This window comes from Notothenia rossii (genome assembly GCF_949606895.1).
Source record: "Notothenia rossii genome assembly, chromosome: 2".
Lineage (NCBI taxonomy): Eukaryota > Metazoa > Chordata > Actinopteri > Perciformes > Nototheniidae > Notothenia > Notothenia rossii.
In genome coordinates, this window is record NC_136904.1 from 75277251 (window position 1) to 75289957 (window position 12707).

Here is a 12707-nt window from a genome sequence, read left to right on the forward strand (position 1 = left end):
GCACTTCATTTGCTGTCACTCTCGGTTTCAGTCCGTGGTATAACCGTAAAACTGATACAGCAAACCAAGCCCATAACGGCCTTAAAAAGTGGCCATCAGCATCATTCAGCTGTGATGCAAGGGACACAACACAGCTGGTTGAAGCACATCTATGAATTGTCTACAACACTTGCGGACCATTGGGAGTGGATTATTGGCAGTAACATAGAACTCAATGTAAAGCGAAGCTATCCAATGAAACAGCTTTGCTATCTATCTCTTCTTGTTTTCTGTTTGCTTGTTATCTTTTTATTTGTGCATCTCCATTTTCTTATGAAACCATTTTGGCGCACATTCTCTTGGACTGCACAGCTGTTGATCTTTACCATCTTGAAACGTCATCTTATTGATCATCAAATTGGATGAAGTATTGACACATTGTTTCGCAAAATGTAAGTATGATCACCTAAAAGCAAGCGCCCTGTATGCGCATGCATCTTTTTCTTGTTAGACCCCCTTGGCGAAGTGCAGCCACTTTTTTAAACTGTTGCTATTACACTTCTCTAAATGTAGATCACACACTCTTTATTTCATGACAGAGTGTAGGGTAAAGGATGTGAAAGGTGCTACCTGACAGCACCTTGACAGCAAAGCCAGGACAGACAGCACCTTCCCAGGGACACACTTAATCCAGCTTTTAACAGCATTGGCATCTGTACGTCTGTGTGTGTGTGTGTGTGTGTGTGTGTGTGTGTGTGTGTGTGTGTGTGTGTGTGTGTGTGTGTGTGTGTGTGTGTGTGTGTGTGTGTGTGTGTGTGTGTGTGTGTGTGTGTGTGTGTGTGTGTGTGTGTGTGTGTGTGTGTGTGTGTTTATGTGAGAGAAAGTGTACGCTGACGGGTGGGGCTGGCGCACTGACATATCTAATCCTTGTAAACTCTCAGGGCTGATGGAGAGTGTGCAGCTGCAGGCGGATATATTGGTTGGAGAGGGCTGTGTGTGTGTGTGTGTGTGTGTGTTTGTGTGTGTGTGTGTGTGTGTGTGTGTGTGTGTGTGTGTGTGTGTGTGTGTGTGTGTGTGTGTGTGTGTGTGTGTGTGTGTGTGTGTGTGTGTGTGTGTGTGTGTGTGTGTGTGTGTGTGTGTGTGTGTGTGTGTGTGTGTGTGTGTGTGTGTGTGTGTGTGTGTGTGTGTGTGTGTGTGTGTGTGTGTGTGTGTGTGTGTGTGTGTGTGTGTGTGTGTGTGTGTGTGTGTGTGTGTGTGTGTGTGTGTGTGTGTGTGTTTGTGCGTGCGTGCGTGCGTGCGTGCGTGCGTGCGTGCGTGTGTGTGTGTGTGTGTGTGTGTGTGTGTGTGGGTGTGTGTGGTGAACGTGGGTATGGTGGTAAAGTGTGTCTGCTAGATCTATGATACGCAAAGGCGAGGATTCATCTTCTATGGTGATCGCTTTAACATTAAAGATGGTTTTCAATGTTCAGAGCACTCACTGCCCTCTTAGTGTTGATAAGCCCTCTTCTAATGTAATATATATGCCGATCACAAGAAGAAACCCCTTGAGTTACCATGCAAATTATAACGTCTACTAATAAAAGACTCCAAAGCTTTGCTACACCTTTTTTCCTTTTAACCCTTTGGGGTACAGTCATTTGACAGGGTGTGTCCTGGTGTAAAAGGGGTGTAACAACAGTGTAATATTGGTGTTACATGGATGTAATATGTGTCTAAAAACAGGGAATTATGGGTGTTATAACAGTATATCATGGATTTAACATGGGTATGCCATGGGTGTACCCTGGGTATAATAAGTGTGTAACAGTGGTGTAATTACGGTAAAAAGGGCTGTAATCGGGATGTATCAATGTGTAATATGGATGTAATAACAGTTTAAAATGGTTCATTATGGCTGAAATAATGGTGTAACATGGGTGTAATATGGGAGTAATACGGGTGTAATTACAGTTTAATAGTTCTGTAATATGGATGTTTTAATGTATAATAAAGGTGTAATGTAGAGAAAACCAATGTTACGTTAAATTAGTATTATTTAAAATCTGCATTTCCTTTTACCCTCATAGCAACATACAATTTGAGTCCTGACTAATATTCAGGCTTGACATGTGCACGTACTGTACGTGAACAAGCACACAATCTATATTTACCTCTCATCGCTGGCCTGTCACTTTAAAGAGGTCATGTCTGGACCTTGTCATGTCTAATACAGTCAAGGTTTGTCAACAGAGAGCAAACACTGCCTATATCTGTCTGTGTATGTATTGTGTTCACACACAACCTTTCACATTTGCATATTCATCACCCTGACATGTGTCTTCCTTGGGGAGTTTACTCATGTATGATCTACCCTTACAGTGCGTGTACATATGTGTTTGCACACTCTTCACACTCTATGCTAAATTGATTGCAGAAATAATAAAGTTCTAAGTCTTTCCTTGATTTGGACAAATGTGTCTTGCCTCACTGATATTGTAAATCAAAGCAGCTCTAGTATCATGAAATAAAGCAGATTCAAGGAGTTTCCATGTCTAAATGTAAAAGAAAACAAACAATAGTCTTGAATCACGATACTTCTCGACATAGCTGCTTTGACCACTAGGTTTAAATTCATAGCTCTTGCCATCTGCCTATCATCAAAAAAGTTATATAGTGCCTGACCTCGCTGTATGACAACCAAGGAGAGCAACTCCCAAGTGCTAAACCACCTCCCAAGGTTTGGAAGTAGAAACAAAATGCCCCACAAGAAGAAGAAAACAGCAGGCTGGGTTTGGAAAGGGACAGGTAGAAATAAAGATCCTGTTCTAGATGGAGAGAGAGATAATGATTGAGAGGAAATCCAAAACAAAATGCTAACCTGCTGACACAGAAATATTACCCAACACAAAGGCAAACTGTAAGAGAACAGTGAGGGATCGGGAAAAGGATAAATGGATGCAGTACAGCCAGTCCTTTGCGCATTCCTTGATCGAGTTAGAGATTTCTGAGGTTTGGCGCTTTCTACTGCAACTAGATTTGTTTTACTCTTGGAATTTCAAAACACCACTTCCATTTGACCTCATATTCGTCTAAGGAGTGGATGTGTGGAGAGATATTTGTATTAAAGATTGATGGGACCCAACCATTAAGTTAGGAGTTACTGTTAAATGGATGAGAATGTCTTTTTTGGATGAAGGAAGATATATAATCCTGGTTGTTAAACTAGAGAATAGTGGTCTGGGATCGCCTTGTAAATGTCCAGGGCTGATGGTTGGAGTGCATGTGTTTGGAGCAAATGGACTTCGGGAAGTGTACTGTACTATATGATACAAGTATTAAGAGGGAGAAAGGGCGTAGTTTAGAGAAAGATACATGTATAATATCCATGTGTTAGATACGTCTTTTTTTTTGTTATACATTTGTGGTTTTACAATCAGTGATATTTTAAATACATGTTTCTTCATGCATTAAGACCACACAGCCCTCTATAAACCTAGTGTCTGGACTCTTATGGTGTAAACCCTGAAACTTAAACCTCTTGAACTGAAATTAAAGCCAGACTAAAGGTTGCAAGTTTGAGATTTTCATCTAAAAAGGTTTTTGCTTGATGAGCCATTCAGATTCAGTGGTTGGTCCACCTCAAACAGAGGTAATTTGGAGAAAAAAGCTGAGATTTGATCATTTGTGGTCTAAAAAGATTGCTTTAGACTAAAGTATATCTATCTGATTTTCTGAGTGTATGCCTTCATCCATGTATCCATCTGTTGTGACATCTCACCAGCTTGGTTCGTGGTGATGGTGACAGCGGCGTACTGTCTCATCTTGGGTGCCAGCGATGACACCCCGCTCAGCGCTTCAATCTCAAAGGTGTAGTTGGTGTGGGCTAACAGGTCGCCCACCGTCACCGTGGTGTTGTGGAGGCCCGCGGCTCTGGGCAGGAAGTGAACATTGCTCCGGCACGGCTCACAGCGCAGGTTGCCGCCGTTACTGCCGTTAGAAGCCACCCCCCGGCAGCGCTTGCAGAGGACATTGAAGGTGATGTCCTTGCGGCCGCCGGCGTCCTCCGGCCAGCTCCAGTCCAGGATGACCGAAGTCTCGTTGATGGAGGAGATGACATTTCGAGGAGCTGAAGGGGGTCCTGGTAGACATTGAAAAGAAAGAGAGGAGGTGGGAAAAGGAGGATGATGTCATTAAGGGATGAAAGAAACGTTTGGTTTGGATAGAAAAATAAGGTAGAAAGCAAGGTAATTAGTAGAAAAGGAAAGAGAAGAAAGCAAATAACGTCGAGGTGGAAAATAGTGCCAACTTCAAACAGAAGTATGACATTAGATGGAATAAGATTTAAAGGTCACCAATTATGCAAAATCCACATGTTCATGTATTTTATACATGAACATGTGTCCCCTCTGTGTAAAGAGATTATGAAAGTTTCAAGAAAAAAGATTCTCTCTATTTTTGTCCTGATCCATTTATATAAAAACCTGTCTGAAAATGAGCTGATCAGATTTTGGCCACTTTGTGATGTCATAACGATTTTTTGGCTTGAGTAACCATTAGCCAATCACCGACCAAGGTAACCCCCACCTTATCACCTGAATCTCCTCCTAGAGCACCATTGTGTTCTTTCTAACGAAATATCTCTCCGAGGGGCTTGGGGAGGGGCTCCTTATTTTCATCTAAAGTAACAGACAGAGAATCAGCACTTTTGAAGCAGGGCTGAAACAGAGGGGATTATGGGCAATGCTGCAATGCATGATCTGTTTGGTATTTGGAGCCAAACACTTCAGAGACATGTTTTGTATATATCTGAGACCTATAATATATTGATGAAAAACAGTATAATAGGGGAGCTTTAACAGCAAAGTCATCTGTTGTGTTGTTCAATGTAGCTTACTAAAAACAAGGGATTATATAAAAAAATAGACATTCCTCTAAAAAGGTTTGCTGTTTTTTTCCAGGAAGTGAGTTTTCCAGGAAGAAACTGGCCATGTAAATGGGTCTTTAGAGTGCAAAGGAAGTGTACCTTCTTGGAGATCTTTACTGAAGAAAATAAATAAATGCTGCACAATGTATTCTCAACCTCTGTTATTGTAGTTTAATTATACGGTGATATCATGGTTGAGTGAATATGAGTGTGTGTGTGTATGCATCTGTTTTCCTATTTTTCGCTCAGTAAAAGAAGAAAATGGCATGACACAGCCTCTTCGATAGAAAAAACAGACTGTCAAACTCTAACATATAAAAGACTGACATATAAAAGTAAAAACGTCTTATTACAAACAGATCCCTTTTGAATGTTTCCAGATTTGTATATCAAAGCTATGGCTGTAATTACATGGAGAACAAAACAAAACTGCCAAGTTACTCTGTTGAGAAGTTGCAGTAGGAGAGGAGGGAAATGGGCTTAGTGGATTGTGCCTTGAGATAAAACGCTTTGTTTGGTTTGTTTGATTCGACAAGAAATTACTTCACTCTCAAACTATGCATAGCTCCTGTCTCCTGGTAATCTGCATTAGAGTCTGTAATTGTGTTGAACAAGAGAGAAATCAGAAGAAAATATACCAACATCAGAAAATACGTAAGGGTATTTGAAATTCTCTCAGAACTAAATTGAGCATTTCTTAAGAAGTCATGTCAGCATGACTCATTTCTGCAGCTCCTGGACTGATTGATCTGCCCTAAGCAGGTTTCTTATTGAAAAAGCTTAATACAATGAGTTAAATACACAGATAGGTCATACTGGAGGAGCAATCTAAGTATTGGCTATTGCATTTTTGGATACCAGTTTCATTTATAGAGCAAATCAACACGATGTATGATTATGAATAGTTTTAGAACTATAAAGCTTTTTCTTAAGCCTCACCAAAATCACCAAATCTTTAGAGTAGTAAGTCCTGTTTCTATATTTAAACGCAATTTAATGAGGCACATTTGATTAAAAGTACAACAGGCAGCGTATCTCATAATACATGTGAAATCTTTATCAACTATTGACCATCAGAACAAACAATCAAGGGAATTCTCGCAATAATCACAAATGAATTGTTCAGATAAACCATTAAAAACTATTAATCCTTCCACTAACAGAGAGAAAACAACTAATTATTGCACCCAACTGTATGTATATGTCACCCTACTTTGTGTATTGGTAATCATGAGATGATATTTTCTTTACTAAACTAACACTAACCCTGACAGTCCTCTGGCTCACCGACACAGCTAACTCTCCTGACCACATCAAACTCTTGGCCCTGTAATGCATACAAGGTATACCTGCACAGGCATGCACATGTACACATGCAGCCAATCATACACTAATTCCGAAAAGTCAAAATAATACATCGAGATTAACATGTGACATGAGTTACGGAGCGTAAAACCAGAGGATGTGTGCGTAATCTCCAATCCCTCACAAAGACACTTGTGTTTTGGTAATTCTCTTTAGGCCCATTCCAGCCTCTGGAGGTGACTTGAAAAAAGGGATTTCCCTGAGTTTGTTCACAAGTTACATTGTTGGTGATGCTCAGGCAGGAAGACCAGCATATTTTTGTTTAAAATTGAAGGAGTTGCTCTGGGACGGAGGGGGTGTATTGATGCATTTTTAATTGGTGGAACTGAATTCTTGGGAGTACTATACCTTATACACTGCTGCAACAGCTGTTTCATAAGTGTCCCATGTTGAATACAGCAGAAAATACCATACGGATTCAAGTGTGTTTTTCTTCATTGTTCGTCATAAGAGTTTAGTTCTCTTACTTCCTGCCAACATTTTCAGTTTTCCAGAGTCAGTTCTAAACAACCTCTATCCCACCGCTAACAGTATAATCATGATCATTATCTCCTAAGAACTTATCTATTCATTTGCAGGCCCCACGTCACTCAATCTGTCCCAATGAGGTGGAATTTGCCTAGTTGACAAGATGGCGTCGAGATAATCACAACAGGGACATGCCGTGACTGCCTTTCTAATTAGGAGTCTGTCTGTCACAGGGCGTCCATTTGCATGTTGTACTGTCCTCCACACGGTGCAAGCACTTCTTCTTCTTCCTAGCCCGTTTAGTAACGGATATCTCCACAACCTGACATCAGGGAATGCAGTGATTTATCGTTTTACAGGGAATGCTTTTTGGAAAGCTTGCTGCAGGAGGCATCTGCAGTCCATTTGCATCAGAGGAGGACACAAGAGAATCATGTAGAGAGCTGTAAAGGTGATCAAATGTTCTTGAGCAATCATGGCTTTGGTGACCTTTAAATAAATAAGGAATGTTCTTGGTCTGTTTGTAATATATTTTACTGGTGAATAGGGAATCTTCAATTGGATTATCTGTACAATTCCAACTATAAATGAAATCCCGCTGAGTAGAACAATACCCTGAAAACACTGTTAGGCTCTTTCCATCAGAACCAGTAGAAGCTTCTGGATTCAATTTGCACATTAAATGCATAAACGCAATATCGTTTTTCATGAGATATCTTCTTTCTTGTCCATCCAGTGCTTTTCCCATTATTATTGTTGTCATTTTTAATGTCTATTTTGTCATAAACACAACATCTATACTCTGTCTGTTCATCCTAACAGATGGATCCCTCCTCTCCCTGAGGTTTCTTAAAAAAAAAAGTCCATTAATTGTGTTTTTTTGGGAGGGACTTTTCTTTTTCCCCTGCAAGGGTCCAAGAACAGATGGTGTCACATGCTGTATGAGACAAATGTGTAATTTGTAATGTTGGGGTATATAAATAAATTTGATTTGGACAGAAATATTATTTTGCAAAGTGTGAAAAACACAATGACAGCCAAATGAATGGGTTTCAGCATCTCTTAAAGGCGATGTTAATATATGATTCATATAGCATGTGATATGGGCTATGAGAAAATCCTCCCATATCACATTGGAGGGCTCCTCTGGTCTCTGGGCTATCTCATAGAAAAAGTACACGAGTATCTGCAGAAAGGGAGGAACCTGCACTGTATCAGGATGTCACTGACCCCTCACATGATATATCAGATGGTTCCAATTATAACTTTAATATGAAGGCACACTTACGGGTACAGGCCATGGATGCAGGGTCTCCCTCGGCACGGAAGTAGTTTTTCTCACAGCCACAGTGCAGCGACCCCTCGTGGTGAGAGAAACTATGAGGCGGACACTTGGAACACTCCATATTTCCAAGATTCGATTTGTAGAAGCCCGCCCTGCACACTGGACACAAAAGAACACAGACATATGCATGAGTGTCATGCTGAAGCAGCACATCGATACCTTTTTAATAGCCGCCTTCTTTCCCCCTGGAGCACCTACAACAAGTAAGAAGTGAAAGATAGGGGTTATTTAATGCACTCTCTCACACACACGCACACACACACACACACACACACACACACACACACACACACACACACACACACACACACACACACACACACACACACACACACACACACACACACACACACACACACACACACACACACACACACACACACACACACACACACACACACACACACACACACACACACACACACACACACACACACACACACACACACACACACACACACAAGCAAACTGCGAGTGGAGGACTGCATGTAAATCTTCTGTTAATGTAAGAAGAAGCCATTGACTGCTGGTAGGAAACAATAATTCTCTGCTTTGTCTCTATTTCTCGGTCTCTTCATCTCTCAGAAGGCGTAACATGAATAATGCAAATTGTCCCCTCAGATAAAAGGACTGCTCTCTTTAAATATCGCTGGCATTAAATCTGCACTCAGCAGCTCTTTTAACTCCTACTCACACACAAATCTGTTGCAATATGTGCAAGTGGGGTGACACTCCACCTGTGCAAAGTATATTGCGTGTGTGTGTGTGTGTGTGTGTGTGTGTGTGTGTGTGTGTGTGTGTGTGTGTGTGTGTGTAGGAAGAAGATCAAACATAACTTTCCCCTTGGTTTTTTTCTTCTATCCTTTCTCTATTCATTTAGTTCCACCGTCCTCTTTTGTTCTTCTCTCACACATCTTGAAAACATTGTCAACTTATGTAGACTTGATGATAGGAAACAAAGCATTGAAGCCTACACGAAAACCTATATCCGTGATGGTTGGGTCCATTTTACTACCCATGACCAACAGCATTGCTCTTCTATGAACTAGAGGTATTTCTTCTAAACAGTAACTGCAACATCAAGAAACAGGTCCAATGATTTTAAGCAGCATTTGCCTATAATTTAATGAAACATACATATTGCAAAAAGGCTTGGGCAAGCAGGCTAGTGTTGACTCACTATGCAATACATAAAGCAAGCACCTAGTTTTCATTAAAATGCAAACTTGAGACTGTTGAACACGGACAAACAAGCGGGCTCTCTATCCCCCCCTGTCTCTACTGTCACACACACACACACACACACACACACACACACACACACACACACACACACACACACACACACACACACACACACACACACACACACACACACACACACACACACACACACACACACACACACACACACACACACACACACACACACACACACACACATACACACACACCCACACCCACACCCACACACACACACACACACACACCCACACACACACACACACACACCCACACACACACACACACACACTCTAGATTAAAGATATGGCCTGCCCCAACAGCATTGGGCCAGCAGAATGTGTGGGCTCAGCAGAACAGCTCTGACAGATCCCAGTGGTGGACAACACACTTCTGTAAAAGCCATATTCATCACTGACACGGCACACCAAGGTCCCATGTTGCACTAAACACTCCTCTACCTCCCCTTAACTCAGTGTGTGTGTGTGTGTGTATGCGTGCGTGTGTGCGTGCGTGCGTGCGTGCGTGCGTGTGCGTGTGTGCGTGTGTGTGTGTGTGTGTGTGTGTGTGTGTGTGTGTGTGTGTGTGTGTGTGTGTGTGTGTGTGTGTGTGTGTGTGTTTGTGTGTGGGAGAGAGTAATAGAATGTGAAGCGGGTTTAAACAGCCCAATATAATCATACTGATGGAATGACAACCACAACACTTGCTGACACACACAAAACAGACCACCCTGATTGGGGGACACACCAGGAAATTTGACGTGACAGCCAGCAGCTCCAGCCAATCAGGTAAGAGAAGCAGCGAGATAGCCGCAGGGTCAGCAGAAATGAACACAGAACATAAAACAGGAGTGTGTTTGAAAAGACAAAAGTTAGAATGAATGAATCTCATAACAGTGGCAGACTGAGATTTAATCCCTCTATCCATAAACAACCTCTGACAGAGCACACATGCCCCTGACAGTTCACCCCTATATAACACCAAACAAAGATCCTTTCACTGTATTCATTGGATAGTTAAAGCACTGGGCTCCAGTCCAACTGGATCTGTTTCCATTTAGGTACCATATATACTCTTGTGTATGAACTTCCAGCATTGATCTCACTGCGGATTAGAAACTAATCAATTATGGAGTTATTCATATTCACAGGTAAATGTGGTGCCAATACATCTTTGGCTTTCTTATCCCAAAGTCCCTAATCATATTTATGATAACAATGTGGATAATATTTTAGTTCTTGTTCTGCTATAATAACAGATTGAGACCAATGGGACTGAACAAGAACTTTTATGCATCTGCATATATAAGGCTGTAGGCTTTATACTTTTGGACTTTCCAAATCTGTCTATAGTTTAGGCCCAATTCATAAAATATAAACATTTATTATAAGGTCACAGAAATATATTTTTGTATTTCCTTCAACGGCAGGACATTACAGTTTTTAACACTACTCACACAGAAAAAACCGCAGCTTTTGTCTGGGACTATTTTCAGTTGTGGATTAATATGCATGTTGAGCATTAGTTGTGGTACTGAGAGTTTGCAGAACTGGGAATCATCAACTACATAACTACTTATTTCAATGAGGGAACAAGTCATTCTGTGCAATTGTGTGCCTCATTAGATGGTTTTACTGTAATATATTTAAGAAGTAATGTGCTGTTATTCTTTAGCTAGGCCAAAATATACTTTTTAGTACGATCCATTTCTTAATATTATGGAAAATATTTAATATCACCACATTATCCTTTAAGCATGGCCCTCTGTTAATGCTGGGGGAACTTAACATACTATACATGGACGAATGACTTTGGCAAGTCAACACTCCACGAGCGTAAGAAAAACATTCTCATTTCCAAGTAAAAAATACACTGGGACTTTTAAGTGTCTAACACAGCCGAGAAACTTATTAGGCACTGAGAGGATCCCATAAACTCTCAATGTAAAAAATCAATAACCAAAGCTGCACTTACGGTATGAGGTTTTCATATGACAGTATAGTGATATGTTGTATATGCTTGACCGCAAACCCTAAAAATATTTTTATAACAGTTGGAAAAGGATAATATAGGCCCCGTTTCTTCTGCCAGGGTAGCTCTGACAGAGGCTGATGGTTAAATCAGATTCAGCTCGCAGGAGGTTAACTACTCATCTAGAGAAGAACTGAGAAGTGTTACAGTGACATACACCAGCAGTGTGTGTGTGTGTGTGTGTGTGTGTGTGTGTGTGTGTGTGTGTGTGTGTGTGTGTGTGTGTGTGTGTGTGTGTGTGTGTGTGTGTGTGTGTGTGTGTGTGTGTGTGTGAGTGTGTGTGTGTGTGTGTGTGTGTGTGTGTGTGTGTGTGTGTGTGTGTGTGTGTGTGTGTGTTTGTGCGCCCCAGGAGAGGAAACGCAGCACCTCTCCGGATGACAGAGTGTGTGTGATTAATTAAAAATATCAAGGTTATCCCCGGGAATCATCTTTTATTTATTTTCAAATCAATATCAGCAACAGGGACAGCATGTAAGGACGACTGTTCACTTGTAAGTCGTTTTTTGTTATACACACATATCTAACACACACACACACACACACACACACGTTGAGATTCTTCATACTCACAGGGGTATAACACAATGTCTTGCTACTTTCCACATAATGACAGCCGAAACACAATCTCTTCATTCACTTTGAAAGAGAAGTACACACTGACACACAGACACACATGCAGCTGCAGCTGCCACATGATATGGAGGTTGTAAAATAACTGGGGCTCCAATTTGCTCAATCAATAGCCTAGGTCATGGGACACCATCATCAATAATTAACGTGACTGCTGGGTGGTGTAGTGGTCACATGCACTCCCTCTTTTTTACTACGTGTTGACAACCCCACCTGACCTTGGTGGGACAGGATTCTGTTACGATGCTTCTTTGGAATGGGGCTGATTTTTGTGAATTTGAGACAACGCAGATAACTTAAATTGGTGGTTCTAAAGCAAAGATATATCACAGTTTTAGAAGTGGTTTCTAGAATGGTCTTTGATTGCAGTTAAACAAGTCAAGAATTACAGATCCATTATTGATTTTCATTGATAAGCATTTAGTCAAATGTATTGTAATCATCAGAAAAATGTGACCAAGTTAACACCGGAAATCTTCTCACGTGACTTTTGTCCCTCTGACCTTGACCTCGCTGGTTACTGGTACATTGATTATTTCCACATCTTCTCTTGACCTCTTTTTTCCCCCCGTCAGAATCTTCAGTTTTCGTCTTCATTTCTCTCCTGTTCTCTCTCACGCACACTCAGAGGTTTAGTCTAGCTGCAGCTGGAGCAAAACGCAGACCCAACAATTGATTTCCTGTTTCCATACCACCTCCGCTTCTTTTCTTTTTCAATCCGACAAGATCCCAATGACTTTCCCT

General features: G+C 41.2%; 1 protein-coding gene across 7 annotated transcripts in view; it reads right to left on the reverse strand.

Annotated features, from left to right (window-relative positions):
• epha3 (eph receptor A3) overlaps nucleotides 1-12707 on the reverse strand; it is a 104904-nt gene that overhangs the window by 42651 nt on the left and 49546 nt on the right. For 6 of the 7 annotated variants that reach the window (XM_079665348.1, XM_079665345.1, XM_079665350.1 and 3 more), the window contains exons 4-5: nucleotides 8004-8159; nucleotides 3737-4096 (exon numbers count right to left, since the gene is read on the reverse strand). In XM_079665348.1, coding sequence (XP_079521474.1) covers nucleotides 3737-4096; nucleotides 8004-8159 — 516 coding nt within the window. The remainder of the gene's footprint in view (nucleotides 1-3736; nucleotides 4097-8003; nucleotides 8160-12707) is intronic. The other variant, XM_079665349.1, reaches the window with a different exon arrangement.